At 42.2% G+C, this 18,575-nt stretch overlaps 1 protein-coding gene across 1 annotated transcript in view; it reads left to right on the plus strand.

Annotated features, from left to right (window-relative positions):
- The first annotated feature begins 2,196 nt into the window (after positions 1 to 2,196).
- PIBF1 (progesterone immunomodulatory binding factor 1) overlaps positions 2,197 to 18,575 on the plus strand; it is a 104,720-nt gene continuing 88,341 nt past the window's right edge. The window contains exons 1-6 of the mRNA XM_056861922.1: positions 2,197 to 2,450; positions 3,346 to 3,446; positions 5,976 to 6,174; positions 7,055 to 7,174; positions 14,931 to 15,064; positions 17,584 to 17,692. Coding sequence (XP_056717900.1) covers positions 2,199 to 2,450; positions 3,346 to 3,446; positions 5,976 to 6,174; positions 7,055 to 7,174; positions 14,931 to 15,064; positions 17,584 to 17,692 — 915 coding nt within the window. The 5' untranslated portion in view covers positions 2,197 to 2,198. The remainder of the gene's footprint in view (positions 2,451 to 3,345; positions 3,447 to 5,975; positions 6,175 to 7,054; positions 7,175 to 14,930; positions 15,065 to 17,583; positions 17,693 to 18,575) is intronic.

Raw genomic sequence — 18,575 nt, forward strand, 5'->3', positions numbered from 1 at the left:
CCCCCTGGAGAAAATGGCCCCTTTGGCCCTCGAACTCTATGGCATTATACCTTCATGAAGTCCCTCCTCTCCCCAGGCCCCGCCCCCCTCCTCCAAATCTCCAGGTCTTTCCCAACCGGGAGCTGGCAACCCTAGGAGCCGCGTTCCTAACAACTGCCAACACATCCGGTTTGGTACCGGAAGTTTATTGATGTTCGGTTTGGTACCGGAAGTTTATAGATTTTCGGTTTGGTACCGGAAGTTTATAGATTTTTCTTTCCTCCCCCACCTCTATAGTCGCATCACACGCGCGCACCCCCGCCCTCTCGTCTAAAGTGACTCCCGGCATGCCTTGCGCGAGGGCGGGAGAACCGCAAGAGAAGCGGCGCGGCGACGGCGCTCTCCAGTGTCCCCGTGGGGCGGGGGAGGCGTCGGGTGCGTCGCTATGGCAACGGAGCTTCCTCTCTTGGCTGCAGGGGGCGGTTGGGGACAGCGGGCGCATGCGCAGCCGCCGCTTTGAGGGGCCGGGCGGTCTGGTTTGGTCGTGTGAACGCTGAGGTGGGGCGGAAGACCTCTTTCCTTCGCGGGGTGGGGGGGGTGGGGGGGTAGGGGGCTGCGAACTGACGGGTGGTCCGATTGAGAAAGATGGGGGGGGGGGCTGTAGGGCCGCCCTGGGACCCCCTCCCCACCGGCTCCCTCCTGCCCCGCATCCCTCATGGCCTTACTGTTCCTATTTATTTCCCTGAATAAAGGGTTGGGTTTTAAAAAAAACCCAATAAAAGCGCCTATTCAAATGCAAGACAAGGGTCCCCCCCAATTATTTATTTATTTATAATATTATTAATAATTTATTTATAATATTTATTTATATTACTTATATATTTTTATTTATTTACATATATTTATATTTATAAGATTTGTTTATAATATTATTTATAATTTATTTATTTATAATATTATTTATAATTTATTTATAATATTTATTTATATTACTTATATATTTTTATTTATATACATATATTTATAAGATTTGTTTATAATATTATTTATAATTTATTTATGTTATTATTTATAATTTATTTATTTATAATACTATTTATAATTTATAAAATACCCAAAAAAAAAAACACCTTAGCTTCATTAAAACGTCGACCTCAGACTTCTAAACCTCAAAACAGTAAAACGTAATACAATCCTTAAATGGATGACCTTAGCATTTACCTGGTGCCACTGTGTGGCAAAATTAGCAGGTCAACCCCCCCCCCCCTGGGGAGATGGGAAGGCCAGTAATGTTGGATTCTCTTGCGGCTGTCCTCAATTATAGGCCTGGTGGAATAGCTCCATTGTTGTTTTTTTACAGATTGTACATAATCTACAGGACATCGTACTTTGCTGAATAGTGGTCCCAATTCCCCCCCCTCCCCAGAACCCTAGAATTCCCCCCCTTGTTGAGAACCCATAATTTAGATAATTCACAGTGGGTAGCCATGTAGTGGGTCTGCAGTAGTAGAAAAGGGCAAGAGTCCAGTAGAAAAGGGCAAGAGTCCAGTAGCACCTTAAAGACTAACAAAAATATTTTCTGAAGAAGTGAGCTGTGGCTCACGAAAGCTCATACCCTACCAGAAAATATTTTTGTTAGTCTTTAAGCTGCTACTGGACTCTTGCCCATAATTTAGAGTTTTACTAAGCTTGCTCTCACCAATTACAGCAGGTGTGAATGGCCTTTGTACTCCTTTTCACTGCATTCGAATTTTGCATAAGGTTAGTAGTGAACAGAAGCTGCAGTCCAGGAATATGAGCAAGGGGACTGAGGATATAAATATGTTTTCTTAACGTATGAAGCTTTTGGAATGCATTTGCTTAAAAGGATAAAAGAGAAACCTGCTATTATAAACTATAGCGAGTGATGTGTTTTATATTATGGGGCTGGCTGACCAATGCATGTTTGGCTAATACTAGCAATGCCTACAGTGTTGGCATCACGGCATGTAGTCTCATACGTTCAATACGCACATCTGGAGCGTCTTGTTTCAAAGACCGCTTGCAGAAGACTAGCCGGGATATTTTTTGGTTTTGAATTAAGTTGTACGCTTGTCACGTTTCAGACTGTGAACAAGGCATGATGAAATATACAAAAATTATTCTGCTTATACGAGCTCTCTTTATTTTTCCAAGGGCCTGAACAGTAAGCAGAAAAATCTTTAAACACCAGCAGAAGGATGTCACGGAAGGGTTCCAAAGAAACTAAAAAAGTTAACATTTCCAGCTCCTTGGAGTCTGAAGATATTAGTTTGGAGACTACAATACCAACTGATGATATTTCCTCCTCAGAAGAACGGGAAGGCACTGTCAAAATTACCAGGCAGCTGATAGAGCGGAAGGAGCTGCTTCATAATCTCCAGTTGCTGAAAATAGAGCTTTCCCAGAAAAACCTGATGTTAGACAACCTGAAAGTGGAGTACCTGACAAAGGTAAGGGCTCTTCTTGTGGCTGCAATAGGGTTGCCAGCTCTGGGTTGGGAAATACCTGGAGATTTTGGGGGTGGAGCCTGAGGAGGGTGGGGTTGGGGGAGGGACTTCAATGAGATATAATGCCATTGAGTAGGGGTGTCGAACATAAGGCCCATGGGCCGGATCTGGCCCCTTGAGAGCCACAAGCCAGCTGAGGCAGCCACCCCCACACACACATACGGTACTCAATCTGGGCTGGTGAGGCATGGCCCAGCCCTACCGAGTGACGTTTATGTCATATTTGGCCCTCGTAACAATTGAGTTAGTCTCCTCTGCTCTAACAAGTTCAGGGTATTCAGAGCTATTTAGGCTTGTATCTGAGACCTCAGAGAGCTGCTGCCAGCCTGAGTAGACAATACTGACTTTGATGGACCAAGGGTCGGTGCTTTTTCATGGTGTGTGTGCATGAGTGAGTGTAAAAATGGTTTGAAATTCAGATGAAGAAGAAATTGGTTTTTATATGCCAACTTTATCTACCACTTAAAGGAGAATCAAACTGGCTTACAATCACCTACCCCTCCCCACAACAGACACCCTGTGAGGTAGATGGGGCTGAGAGAGTGTGACTAGCCCAAAGTCACCCAGCTGCATTCATGTGGAGGAGTGGGGAAACAAATCCAGTTCACCAGATTAGCCTCCACCGCTCATGTGGAGGAGTGGGGAATCAAACCCAGTTCTTCAGATCAGAGTCCACCGCTTGACACCACCACGCTGGCTCTCTACAGTGAGAGGTCTGTACAGTCAAAGCTAAAGCAGATAAAAGACTTACATATTAGAAAAGGTTCCATGATTGTTTGTGCCACAAAGTTCTCTTTAGTACCTTCCCATTTGTTTTCCATTGTTTATTTGTTTTTAGATCGAAGAACTAGAAGAAAGGCTGAATGATGCTCTCCACGAAAAGCAGCTTCTGTCGCTACGACTAGACAACCAGCTGGCATTACAGCAAGAAGATGCTCGGTATGAAAAGAAAGGAATTGGGATCAACGTATTCTGAACTCGGAAGCTGGGATAAAGTATAATAGGAAATTATTAGTCCTTGGTGCAAACTTTGTATTTTAAATCATAATTTAACGGTTGCGCAAATACTTGGATAAGTTCTGGTGTGCACATGGGTACTTATGCTGAGGCCAGTAAAACATATTGAGGGAACAAAAACATGTCACAGAAACTTGATCCTCTGATGTTTTTGACAGGATAATGTTTTATGGAGTAATGCTTTATGGTTAATGTAATCACGGTATTGAATTACTCATACTGAGCTTTAAGGTTGAGGTTTTAATTCACCTCCTGGGCATGTTTAAGTTACCAAAAGTCTTGGTAGTGTGAAAGAACAAAAACATGCTGTTGGGTCAGATGTAATTCTGAACAGAGATTTGGCACTCTGCTTTTTAGGCAATTATCCCGAGGAACTGTGTGAGAGAGTACACACTTGTTTAATTTGATTAGTAAACTGGGGATGGGGATATAAAGCAGCAGCAACTATATATAATAAAATAAAAGCCACAACCAACAGAGAGAGTGCTGCTGTACAGATCGCCTGACAAAGCAGCATGCGAAATGCGTAGGGATCTGTAACTGTAAATAAAACGTTTTCACACTGCACCGTTTTTGTGCTCTTCCCAGACTCGGAACTGGTGTGGCTCTCCTCTCATGCTTGCTAAAATTGGTTTGAACATAAGTAAAAAATAAACATGCTAAATGTGTTGAGGGCATCAGATAACTTTCTGGAAAGTTTTCCAATTATAATTTTTCCTGGAAAACCCACACCACAGGTTTGGTGAAGGGGAAGCATTAACCATAAATCTGCTGTTTTCGCTATAATGGCATATTGCACTTTGCACTGAAGTTGAAGTCACCATTTGACTTTGAGTGCATGAAGGGAGGGACATAGCACGCGAGTACTGGACTTACTCCAAGTTTGGCATTGTGTCTCAACTGAAGTAATGAATCACCGTCTTAGTCAGAATTACTAAAACTGAAAAGTCTAGACCTGAGTTCTCAAGTCATGCAGAGTGCTTCTTCGTTATTCAAAGACAAAGACATTAAAATGTTAAAAATTGCACACCCTGGCTTATGTTATCCCAGTGAAGGTGAACTCGGAGCTTACTCACTCTGTCAGTTAGTTGAAGCGCCTGGAGCTTGCTTCTACGAATAAAATTGTTCTTGCCTGTAAGGGGCAAAGCAGCCATTCCGGTTATTGTATTTCTTGTACCTATTTTAACCTGCTTAAATTCGAACTCAGAGGCAGAGAAAATAATTTACTTGATACATTACATAGAACCATGTGTAACTCACATGGTTTCTTTTTATGCATTGGCAACTAAGAAAATTCAGACCAGAGCTGTGTCTTACCAGGAAATAATAGCAAACACTTGTAGTTTATTATTATTTTTTTGGCCAGGGAAGGAAACACTAACTTCATTGTTCTTTGATATTGTGTTTTGTGGTATACTTTGGTACTTATATTTTTTTAAAAGAATCTGTGTTGCCTTGTTTTTTTTCCTTTTAATTTCTGTTATTTTCTTATGCTAAGATTGTACGGTATCCGTAACACTCTCCTCCAACACCACCTTTCAGAGGAAGTAGATTCCTTTGAAATATGGTGTTGGAGGAGAGTGTTACAGATACTGCGGACTGCCAAAAAAAATAAAAAAATAAGTGGGTTAGAGATCTAATCAAGCCTGAACTGACCCTAGAAGCTAGAATGACTAAACTGAGGCTATTGTACTTTGGTCACATTCTGAGAAGACAACAGTAACTGGAAAAGACAATCATGCTAGGAAAAGTTGAAGCCGGCAGGAAAAGAGGAAGACCCAACAAGAGATGGATTGACTCAATAAAGGAAGACACAGCTCTCATTGGTTCTTGTAGGTTATCCGGGCTGTGTGACCGTGGTCTTGGTATTTTCTTTCCTGACGTTTCGCCAGCAGCTGCGGCAGGCATCTTCAGAGGAGTAACACTGAAGGACAGACACTGAGAGACACTGTCCTTCAGTGTTACTCCTCTGAAGATGCCTGCCGCAGCTGCTGGCGAAACGTCAGGAAAGAAAATACCAAGACCACGGTCACACAGCCCGGATAACCTACAAGAACCAATGAACTCTGACCGTGAAAGCCTTCGACAACACAGCTCTCAGTTTGCAAGATCTGAGCAAGGCTGTCAGGGATAGGACATTTTGGAGGACTTTGATTCATAAGGTCGCCATGAGTCGGAAACAACTTGATGGCACACACAGAAGACTGTAACGGCATTTGGCCATCAACCATAAATAAACTTGAAATAGTCCACAAAGTAGTCAGGAAAAAGAACTGAATATTCACATATATTTAATAAACATCATTATTTCTGTCTGTCTTCGTGGAACTAGTGAGGATTCATGTTTGTAGGTTGTGAAAGAGTGTCTTCTGAGTAAATAAAGAGTGGTACCTTTTAATCTATGTGGGTTACATTCGGAAAACTTGTAAATAATCTTTACTCTTTCCATAGAAAACATCAGGAGTTAATGAAACAGGAAATGGAGACCATCTTGTTGCGCCAGAAGCAACTAGAGGAGACTAATCATCAGTTAAGAGAGCGGGCAGGAGATATTCGTCGCAACTTGCGTGACCTTGAATTGACTGAAGAATACTATGCCAGGCTCAAATCCCTCCCTGAGGAAGAACTTTCACTTCCGGAATATGTGTCTGTAAGTACCGTAGCTGCAATGAGATCAGTAATTTGAATAACGCCTGAAAAGCATGAATCCTGAAAAGGATCGAATTGCTATTTTCTTTGAAGCTTGCTGGATGGCCTTGGGCTCCCTCTCAGCCGAACCTACCTCACAGGGTTGTTGTGAGGCTAAAATGGAGGAGCGCAGATCAATGTACTCCATCCAGAGCTCCTGAGAGGAAGGATAGGTTAAAAATGTACTATATTAATGATAAATTCAGTTATTTAACTTCTGTTAAAACACCTGATGTTTTATAGCATGGTAAAAAGTTACCTGTTCAGTAGTTCTTCTGTTCTGTATTTGCGATTTTTATGGTCCTGGCCGGTCTTCAGTGGCTTCAGAGCCAATGTGGTAGAGTGGTTAAGACTGGTGGTTAAGAGCGATGGACTCTAATCTGGAGAACCGGGTTTGATTCCCCACTCCTCCACATGAGCGGTGGACTCTAATCTGGTAAACTGGATTGGTTTCCCCACTCCTACAAATGAATCCACCTGGGTGACCACGGGCTAGTCACAGCTCTCTTAGAGCTCTCTCAGCCCCACCTACCTCACAGGGTGTCTGTTGTGGGGAAGGGAAGGTGATTGTAAACTGGTTTGATTCTTCCTTAAGTGGTAGAGAAAGTTGGCATATAAAAACCAGCTCTTCTTATTTCATGGGTGCATTATTTTTCAACGATGCATTGCATTTGCGTAGCACTTAGATTTTAAAAAGTCAAACCAAGTGCCTCGAAGCTCACCATTTAAGTGAAGACTGGGCTCAAGAAGAGCAACGTAGATAGAAAGGTATGAAATGCTGGTCATTCCTTACTTAACTGGGGAAAATAATAACCTCGTTTGTCTTTACTTGCCCTTTCCAGACCAGATTCTATGAAGTGGTGCATCCCTTAAAAAAAGAACTAAATGAGCTGCAGGTGAAAAGGGACCTGTTATCTGAAGAACTGAATGATTACAAGTCTCAGCTGAAAAACCTGATGGAGGTTCGTTTGTCAATGTGTATTTTAAAAGGTATTGTTTCAAAGGAAGTATGCAGTCGTTTTTGCAGTGCATTACTTCCTGTTAAGGGTTGGCAAATGCTGTTTTTTTCTCTTTTCCTAACCAACTCCTCAGTTCTTTTGACATATATAGAGAACAGTGTGCACCACTGAATCTTGCAGTGATTTTCTTTGTGGGGCGGGTCTAGCCATTTGTACTGGTTACTCTCTCTAAATTGCTTTCTGTAAAATGTCAGGTATTTGGTCTTGGTAGGCAGGTTGGTAGGTTCATTATGTTTCTTATGGATGGCTCATTAACAGGTCAAGGTTTAATGCAGTGCTTCTGACATTGTCCTTATCTCCTGTGCACCTACTGGCCGATACCAGTGCCTAATAGGATTGGACCGTGGTTCAGCTTTAATTTGTTGTATCTTGGTAGTTTTTATTTAATGTAAAATGCCCATGCACACATCTGTAAAAGTGTTGTTCGTTTTCTAATTATAATGAAAAATAGTGTTGTGTCTTGTATCAGTGATGGGAGATAAAAAATAAGGCCATGGCCAATGGTGCAAAATAGGTTAAAAGATTTTTTATTAGAATACAAATTCCCTACACGTTTCTCCTAAAGGGCGTCTTCCGGGGAATCTGTAGTTATTGCAGTAGTCCTTCAAATGAGCATAAATTCTGAGTAATAAAAAACCTTTTTTACCTATTTTGCACCACTGGCTTTATTTTTATCTCCTGTTACTGGTGCGGTGTTTTTATTTCTGCTTATGGTCATCACAGATACAAAAAATCATGCTGGAAAATGGTAGAGCACAGGCAGGTTTTATTGTGTAGGCTTTTTAAAGCAATCTCAGTGGCTGAGTATACTAGAAAGACAAAACGTCCGTTTGATTTACTGTGTTCTAGCTGAGCTTCTTAGGAAATTTTGCATATATCCTTATGTGAACTGATAGATATCGAACACTTCTACTGGATGTCAGTGAGCATGCTATATGGGTTTTCTTCTACAGTAGTCAGAAACTAATTATTAGTTCATAAACCCTTTAGAAGCAAAAATGCTGAATTCACAAGTTTGTGTTTTGATTACTGATAAATAAAACCGACAATCTTAAAAAAACCCTATCAGAATGTTCTTGGGGGAAAGTCTAAGTGTAAAGAGTTGCCATGTTTCAGCAAACTCGCATTTAGCTGTGTGATCAGTTTCTAATGTCCTGATCAGGTCCACTCGCTCCCAGGATTGCAATGTTTAACCGTTCTGTTTCTCGTTTTATGATTTCAAATTTACCTTGCTTCATACTTCTCACGTTCCATGTTCCTATTATATGCATCAAACAGCATTAGTCAGGCACCTACCAGGTTCATAGTAGCTGCCAAAAATAAACAGTTTTTTTATGACACAGATATGTGCAATTGGAAATCGGTTTTGTACCAACACCATCTAATCCAAGGCAGCAGCACCAGCATTTTAAGGTCATTATAAGCAGCTAAGGAGCCCCGTGACGCAGAGGTAAGCTGCAGTCCTGCAGTCTCACGACCTGAGATCGATCCCGACGGAAGTTGGTTTCAGGTAGCTGGCTCAAGATTGACTCAGCCTTCCATCCTTCCGAGGCCGGTAAAATGAGCACCCAGCTTGCTGGGGGTAAAGTGTAGATGACTGGGGAAGGCACTGGCAAACCACCCCATAAACAAAGTCTGCCTAGTAAACGTCGGGATGTGACGTCACCCCATGGGTTAGGAATGACCCAGTTCTTGCACAGGGGACCTTTACTTTACTTTTATAAGCAGCTAATTTGAGGAATGAATTTTCTCTGTGACCTGAAACATCTCCCCCCCCCCCGTTTTCTTCATCTTCCCCCCTCCATTTTATTTTTGCTGACCATACATCTCGCACAAGAGTTCTGTAAAAATCCAAGTTTCTTCACTATTTTTTTCTTAGCTTGTCCTAGTCCAGCTTTTGCGGGGGGGTTTTAAATGGATCAAGCGTCTGTAACTGTTCTCTTTTCTTTTAATCACGAAGGCTAAATTTGAGCTTTTACTGCTACTTACCACTTGGTGTCAGTATCTGCTTAGCAATAGTAACTTGCTTTTACTTCTAGGGCTAAGAGACAGCAGCGATTGGACAGAATCCTGCATGCAAGTGGTGTTAAAGAGTCTATGTGCTGAGTGGGGGCGGGGGGATGTGCTGTGCCCTGTTTAGTTAGTGAGATGCTGAAAATATTTAGGTATTCAGTTTGTGGTGAAAAGTTAAATGTTTAAAGCACTTTCACACAGCCCAAATAATGCACTTTCAATCCACTTTCAATTCACTTTGAAGGTGGATTTTACTGTGTGAACTGGCAAAATCCACTTGCAAACGATTGTTAAGGTGCAGTGAAAGTGGATTGAAAGTGCATTATTTGGGCTGTGTGAAAGTGCCCTTAATGTCAAGGTCTTCTGAAGACAAACATAACCAATCAGTTCTCATGCTTGTGAGAGCAGACATTTGTTTCCACCCCAGTCTATTTGAATCAATACTTATTATAGTCTCCTGACAAAATTTGTCCTACTGAAATATATTCCTTGGGATCCTCCCCCCTCCCTCCCCCCCCCAAAAAAATCCTGGCAAATTGATTGACGGTTTAGCTATGGCACTAATAAGTAGAATGAATTGATCTCTATGTTGAAAATACACCTGATGTCCAATTATCAGAACTGGAATAAAACTATAGACACAAAATACTTGTTAGTGTTTTGGAAAGGGCTTAAACATGCTTCATACATTTTACTTGCCATTTTCCTTTTCTTCATCTCCTGAAGAGACTGCATGAAGGCAGTTAAAGCATTACAGAGATGACACTCAGATGTGAAAACTAGATTTTCGTGCCCGTATGAGGAATGGGTGGGCTTTTTAGAGCCCTTTTGGGAAGGCAGTAGGCTACTTATTTGCAGGTACTTGAACTTTTTCCGTACATTGCAAGCACTATAGGCTTACTCTATCCTAAGAGTGTCTGTAATAATTAGAGTGCCACCCAACACGCCCCAAATTTCTTCAAGAAATTTTCCCACTCTTTGGGCTTTTTTGCATGGTTCTCTCTCCCCCCCCCCATCCATTCTAGCCCCATACTGATTTCTGCCTGTATTTTTGTGACTTTCGTTTTCATTTGGGTTTTGTTATTGTCGCTTTTGTTTTCCTGTCTTCCCACACACACACTTCTTTTGAGACCACTTTTAGCCAAACCGTTACTAGACTTTTTAAAAAATCTTTTTTTCCTTTAAAAAAAAAGTCCACTGTTCCAAACCATTGCTCTTAACCACTACTCCACACTGGTGTAGTGAAAAATAAGAAAAGCGGGGGGTGAAGCCCCATTTAAAACAGTAATGCTGCTCCAACAAACAGCTGGTGCCGCAGCGCTGTTGCTAAAGGGGGCTTTCCCGGGCTGAACGGGGTTAGGAAGCTGCCTACCGGCAGCTCCACCCCCCAAGATGCCAGCGCAAGGACTTGTGCTGGTGGGAGGCTAAGCTGGCATCTGAGGGGCCGCTCTGCCACAGCAGTCCAGGGGGACCGGCACAAGTGGCACTACACCAGTGTCCATTCCATGCTAGATTGCACGGTGCAAAGTGGCACTGGCGCCGATGTTGGGGTCACAGCGCTTTGAAGCCCATTCGGCCTCCAAGCTCAGGAATGGGCTGTTTTGTGTCTTGCTTCCCTCCCTAGAGCTGGAGAAGACCTTTTTGAACAGTGGCGTAAAAATGTTTTCTGAACCTGTAATTATTGAACTAGTTATCCATTTTTATGCCAAAGCATTCTGGTTTGGCCTTGGCTTTAAGGCAGAGATTTTAAGTGAGGATTCATTTCTGATTGACCGGATCTTTAAAAAATCCTCTCTGAAATGGTTTAGTTCGGCTGCCTGATCCAATCTGATTCTGTTATACTTCTGTGTGCTGCACTACTGAGCAGCAGCCTCCCCCCTGACACAAGGCATACATTTTTAAGGGTCTTTCAAATGTGACAAACCCTTCACATTCGTGAAGCTTGTTGTTGCCGGCTAAGGTGCTGCACCTGAACTTGGAGAACCTTCCTTGTAAATTAGAAACACGTGAAGTATAAGAACTAGTTTTTCAGGGTTTAATAAATCCACCAGTTTTAATAGTGATTCATCAGCCCGGACAAGGGGAAAATTGTCTGTACCTGACTTGAGGGGAAATAGTATTGTGTGACGTCAATGGTTTTTTTATATGCTGAGCAGAACTTGCTTGGATATTATGTTTTGCAATTCATTAACATGCTGCTAAATGATTGTAGAATAGGGATCAGGAATAATAAGCTTCTTGGGGTGATTGTTAAAACAGTGTATGATCTAAAACGTAGGGGAGTAGGGGAACCTAGGGTTGCTAGCTTCGGGTTGGGAAATACCTGGAGATTTTTGGGGGGAGCCTGAGGAGAGCGGGTTTGGGGAGGGGAGGGACTTCAATGCCCTAGAGCCCAATAGCCAAATCGGCCATGTTCTCCAGGGGAAATGATCTCTATCAGTAGAGATCAGTTGTAGTAGCAGGAGATTTTCAACTAGTACCTGGAGGTTGGCAACACTAGGGGAACCCCTGACATCAAGATATATTACAAGAAAGTTAAATTTGCTTCTTTAAAGGAGTGGCTACACCTGGATGATGATTTGGTCTGGATTGGCCATAGCTGATTTGATTTCAGGAAAAGGGCCTGGAAGAAGAAATTTATCGACTTCTCTCAAGTTTAAATATCTGGTATAAATTCAGATCAGTTACCTGTTCCCCTCCATTTGCTATTGTTTCCAATTTAATATAACTATCAGATTCAGTAGACTCTGCCTAAATGGATAACTTTAGACTTCAGAAGGCTTTTGATTCACATACAGTAAAATATTCAGGAGAAAAATGGAACCAAGTCCTAAATTGAATGGATGATACAACTTTGAAATGTGTGTGTGTGTGTTTTTACATCAAAGAAATTATGAACCAATATGGGAAAGGTTGTTATTGGAAAACAGAATGAACTGTTTAGTGAGCAGATTTTATGATCTTCTTTAAAGTTTGGATGGGGCTTATTTATATTGAGAAGTGGAAGAAAGAATCCATTCCAATGTTCCCTAAGGATGTTAAAGCCAGGCCTAATATACCCTCTTATTAATGTCATCCAACCTGACAGAATTTTTATGAAGCTCAGTAGCAGGGGTGTTTGATATCTCACTGAGTAAAAGTCACGTTGATGTGGTTTTTAACGCTTGCTTTGCTTACAGATATTTTTCTAAGTTTATGAGGGGGGGAAATCAGGAGATCAGATCATGTTTTTCTGTATTCATAAGCAAAATTGAAAGAAAAATAAAGGCATCAAAGTCTAGAGTGCCCAGTAAGCCGTGTGTGTAGCTTTTTGAAAAAAGTGGAAGAGATGGTTTTAACAGCTAGCTCTTATAGCTGTGATTCTAGCCAGTATCATGGGGATTAGACTGAAACACAACTCTGAAATTTCAAGACGAGCACCTTTTTGGGAGGTCATCTTTCACAAAGCATTGTTAATAAAGACCCATAAACAAAACAATTTTTTAAAATGGGTATACAAAGGTAAAGAAAATTATCAAAAGTTTTTAATGATTTACAACTCAAAAAAAGTCATGAATGTTGCTGAAATTACTAAATTCCCCTATCAAACGAAATCCCTTACCATTAGGGTTGCATGGTCTGGGTTGGGAAATACCTTGAGATTTTGGGGTTGGAGCCTGGGGAGAGCGGGGTTTGGGGAGGGGAGGGACCTCATCACAGGATATAATGCCATAGATTTCACCTTGCAAAGCAGCCATTTTTTTCCAGGGGAACTGATCTTGGTTGTCTGGAGATTGATTGTGACCACGGGAGATCTCCAGGGGCCCCATGGAGGTTGGCAACCGTACTTACCAATGCTGATTTCTCCACACCTACTATCCCTCTGCATATCACACCTAACCCAATCACTCCTGCTAATGTTATTTACTTGCTATTGACATTTACATGCTGTTGTGTTGGGTGTCTGAATTCACTCTTCTCTACATAAGGAGTAGTTTCTCCCATTTTGATCTGATACATCTTTATGACTGAAAGACTTTGAACAGTGTAGGCTGTTCAGTTTTATATTTCCCATTGCAAGAGCGTTATATGAATGAAATTAATTTTTCAGATATATAGACACTGAAAACTAAAAAGGCAACTTTGGATGGAGTGTGTATAAATGCATTTTGAATTTTACAAACATCATACTACTCAGTCAAAAAGATAGTAATATGCACATATATTTATGTTCTTGCATAATGGTATAAGTGTATTCAGAATTTTATGTATTCAGACCACTGAAGAAGGCTTAACAGCCAAAACGCGTTCGGTCTTAGCGTTGGTATTGTTTGGTTGGATTTTTGTGTTTATTTGTTTTGAATGTTCAATATTTACAATAGATTCATAGAGGCTTGAACAGGGCTGTATATAAGTATTTGTGTTTATATTAAATTTATTATACTCATTCATTCATAAACCTTTAATGGCATATATCAATTTATTATACCTCATTTATAAAATAACTTGTATCAATGTAAGCCCCATGTTTCATGGTGATTCTTGACCTTAGGGTACCTTATTCCAGTTTTTTTTAGGGTTAAGGTTCCCCCCCTTTTGTTGTTGGGACAGACAGACTCACATTCTAGCTGTATCTGAAGAAGTGAGCTGTGACTCACGAAAGCGCATACCCTGCCAGAAATTTAGTTAGTCTTTAAGGTGCTACTGGACTCTTCCTCTTTCCTACTAACATTACCCCAGAGTCGCCTACAGAGATCTCTGGCCCACACCACTTGGAGGCAGTGGTGAGGAAATGGGACAGGGTTCAAATAGACACTAGGCACGAACAAAAACGTGGGTATACTCAGTGGGATTTTTTCCCCAGTCTATTCCCCATGGCTAATCCCCCTAGGTTTCCTAGGAGTGAATCCCGCTGACTAACACTGGGCTTATGAGCACAATTGCTTAGGATTGCTCTGCTCACACATCAGGCCGTTTCTGAAAGCACTCTCAGTTTTGAACACATTTTGACGTGCCGCATCAGTGACAGCTGTTTGAGAAACGCAAGTCCAAAGCCCCCCTTTATTTGGTGAACAGAGGTAGTTGCATTGCCCTTCAGTTCCCAATCATGTCCAGGAATAATCTACTCTTTGCAGGCTATAGAAATTGGCCATTAGTGTTTCTCCCCCCCTCCTCCCATGATCACAAGAATTAGGAAGCGGTAAGGTAAAACCGATATAGAAAAATAATAGCTAACCAATGGTGATGAAACATACAACACACTGTAGTTGGAAACAACAAATGGTGGCCAGAAATGAAGTAATTAAATGGATTATTAATAATTTGATTTTTTTGGGATTTCTTCACAGATACAGGGCTGGCTCCAGGCTTAGTGCTATTACCCACACAGTGCAATTTTCCTGCTCCCCCCCCCCCCATGGCAGCCCAAAACATCCCTGAAATCCTGTTCCTGGGGGAGACTGAAAAATGGCGCTCTGTGGGTGGAGGCCTTTGCTGCCCATGAAAATACTAGTCCAGCTCCAACCCAGTACCCTGCTATAATATGACCACTTCACTTAGATATGGTGCTGCGTAACATGTTAATAAGAAGCCTACGCTTGCTATTAGTAGACTGCGGAAATTAAAATATAAGTCTAGCAAGAAAAGCATTTTTTGAGATGGGTCAATAATCATTGTCCCCTTTGCCGCTTTACATTGCGTTTTCCAGAGTTATGAAACGGAGAGAAGGAATCGGTCCGAGCTAGATGTCAGATGTCAACGTTTAACGCTCGAACTAGCAGATACAAAGCAAATGGTGCATCGGGGAGACTACAGGCAAGAGAATTATGATAAAGTAAAGTGGTAAGTATATCTCAGTACAGTTAATAATAGATGGAAATGTGGGTCACCTTGCATAAAGCATCACTTGATATGTTCACTATGTTAAATTGGAATAGGACCCTTCCTGATTTTAGACAATTTTGTGATTTTTAATTATTTTAGTATACTATTGTGTTGTAGTGGTCTGAATGTGGGCCACCCTGAGACCGGCCTCTCCAGGGACCAGGGCGAGGTATAAGATTGAATAATAAATAAATGATCAGTTCCCGCCAAGCACCTTCATTAAGGTCTTCCTATATTTAATGTATATAATTAATAAGTTTATCTCTTAACCTGTCAGTTAAAATCTTTGTTTTCTTGATCTGAATAGAAGTGTTAAATGCTTAAAGCCTTCATAGAGTTAATAAGACTTCTGCATGCTAGAAATTGTATAGCACTTGTCCAAAATGGTATGTTTAGCAGTAGAAGAAGAAGAGTTGGTTTTTATGTGCCGACTTTCTCTACCACTTAAGGAAGACTCAAACCGGCTTACAATCACCTTCCCCTCCCCACAACAGACACCCGGTGAGGTAGGTGGGGCTGAGAGAGTGTGACTAGCCCAAGGTCACCCAGCTGGCTTCATGTGGAGGAGTTGAAAAACAAATCCAGCATCCACCCACCCAATCTCCCCAGCAACCCATTTAAAGAGGCATATTCCTTCTGGTACTGGAGGGAGTAGGTATCCATCATGACTAGTTGTTGGATTTGATCCAGGCCCAATGGATCGTGATTGTGGTTAGAGAGAATCAGGTCAAGCACACAATAAAACAGAGTCAAAGACTTTTCTCTTAATCAAACAAAATCCTTTACTTTCCTAAAATAGGGAGGCTTACGTGGAGTAAAAACAAATAACAATCTTTCTATCTAGTTCCCTATAAATCTTGCTAGGAATGCTAGCAGGTACTAAGGCTTAAACCCCTTTGTGTCCCAGCTCAGGAGAGCTAAGAACAGGCATCTTGCTTCTGTGAGATTCAAAAGTAACTAACACATCCTGCCCCAAAGTTTCACACCTTTAACAAAGGAACAGGGTAATAAAACAATTCTGACTCCGTGCCTTTCTGCACGTTTGAAATGGCGATTCCCTAGCCAATAGAATACTTACATCTTGTCATTTCATCATCACCTTGAGACTATCTAAACTGTTGATATAAACAAGTTAACTCTTTAACTGCCCTGACAGAAATGGAACTCGCATTGAATCCCTAATACTAGTAGCCATGGATAGACCCGTCCTCCCTGAAATTGTCCACTCCCCTTTTAAAGCCTTCCATGTTGGCAGCCATCACCGCATCCCATGGCAGTGAATTCCCACAATTTAACTGTTCCCTGTGTGAAGAAGTACTTCTTTGTGTCTGTTGTGACTCTCTCACCCTCCAGCTCCAGCAGATGACCCTGCGTTATAGTATGAGAGGGAGAAAAGCTTCTCCCTGTCCACTCTCTCCATACCATGCATAATTTTATAAACCTCTATCATGTCTCCCCTTAACCGCCTTCTTTCCAAGCTAAACAGCCCTAAGTGTTTTAACTGCTCTGCATAGGGCAGTTGCTCCAGCCTCCTGATCATTTTGGCTGCTCTTTTCTTCACCTTCTCAAGCTCTGCAATGTCCTTTTTTAAGGTGTGGTGACCAGAACTGAACACAGTATTCCAAGTGTGGTCTGTTCTGACTCTTCCACCATTCAGCTTCAGCAGATGACCCTGGTTTCTAATATTACGGAAGAGGGAGGAAAAGGTTCTCCCAGTCCACTCTATCCACAGCTCGCATAATTGTCCTCCAAAGAACTCTAGTATATGGCTTTTCTCACCCCATTTTATCTATTCAACAACCCTGTGAGGGAGAGAGGCAGGCTGTGGGAATATAACTGGCCCAAAGTCACCACTGAGCTTCGTGGCTAGGTGAGGAGGTAGCTAGGTGAGGAGGTCCTAGTTTCCCCACTGGGATAAAGGAAGACACATGAGTTGTGTAACTTCGTTCTCATACGCGGTCAAGACCAGCCGTCAAAGGGCAGAGCTTGTTTGATCACCCCCAAGAAAAATAGTAGCTCCATGGCACAGAGTGGTAAGCTGCAGTACTGCAGTCAAAAGCTCTGCTCATGACCTGAGTTCGATCCAGACGGAAGTTGGTTTCAGGTAGCCAGCTCAAGGTTGACTCAGTCTACCATCCTTCCGAGGTCGGTAAAATGAGTACCCAGCTTGGTGGGAGTAAAGGGAAGATGACTGGGGAAGGCGATGGCAAGCCACCCCGTAAACATAGTCTGCCTAGTAAACGTCGGGATGTGACGTCACCCCATGGGTCAGTAATGACCCGGTGCTTGCACAGGGGACTGTGTGTGTGTGTGTAAAGTGTCGTCAAGTCGCAGCCAACTTATGGCGACCCCTTTTGGGGTTTTCATGGCAAGAGACTAACAGGGGACTACCTTTACCTTTAAGGAAAATAGATTACAGACGCAGTCGAAGGCTGGTATCTTTTTTACGGTACCTCTAATGCTTTTTCTTTCAACAGCGAGCGGGACGCATTTGAACATGACTTGTCGGAACTGCGAAGGAAATACGAAATACTAGAAGTATCTCACACGGCACTATCCAAAGAAAGAGATGATTTATCAAAAGAGGTGGAACCTTCATGTCTTGTTTATCTTTTAATTAAGAATAACGAAGCTTAAAAAGAAACTTTCTTCAGCTCCTGAGACTGATTTGTTGCATTTGTAGTTTGGTCAATGCTTAGAATGGTTGGTTTCATTGGAACCCCCACAGCGGCACACAGCTGCTAGTCAGCCTTGCCTTCCTCATGAATTGGAGAAACATGCTCAGTGAAATGAGCCCAGCCTTATTCTGCCATCATTTCTCAGCGTGGGGAGGGGCCGTGGCTCAGTGGTAGAGCCTCTGCTTGGCTTGCAGAAGGTCCCAGGTTCAATCCCCGGCATCTCCAGTTCAAAGGGACTAGGCGAGTAGGTGATGTGAAAGACCACACATCCTGCCTGAGGCCCTGGAGAGCCGCTGCCGGTGTGAGTATACAATACTGACTTTGATGGACCCAGGGTCCGATTCAGCTTCATGTGTTCATATGTTCAATAGGAGCATAATTTCAAAACAAAAGGAACCTAAGAAGCCATAAAGTTGCTTTGCTTGCCCAGATTATTTCGGACTAGTACGGAAAAAAATGGAAAAATGGGATAACTGTACATAAAGAGAGGCATGATTCCCCCCACCTTCAGCTCTTGGAGAAGAAATCATCTTTCTCCAGACAAGAAGAGGAAGAAGAGTTGTTTTTTATATGCTGACTTAGAGCTGCTGCCAGTCTGAGTAGACAATACTGACTTTGATAAACCCAGGGTCTGATTCAGTATAAGGCAGCTTCATGGGTTCGTGTGTGTTCTCCCTTCCGTGTCCAGCTCAGTTCCAACCTCACCTCCATCTGACCATTGTCTGTTTCGTGTGACACGTTGCTCTGTGTTATCCTACCTTTTTGGGAGAAGCTTGCCATTGAAACAAAGT

The sequence above is a fragment of the Euleptes europaea genome, chromosome 16, assembly GCF_029931775.1.
Source record: "Euleptes europaea isolate rEulEur1 chromosome 16, rEulEur1.hap1, whole genome shotgun sequence".
NCBI classification, from domain to species: Eukaryota; Metazoa; Chordata; class Lepidosauria; order Squamata; family Sphaerodactylidae; genus Euleptes; species Euleptes europaea.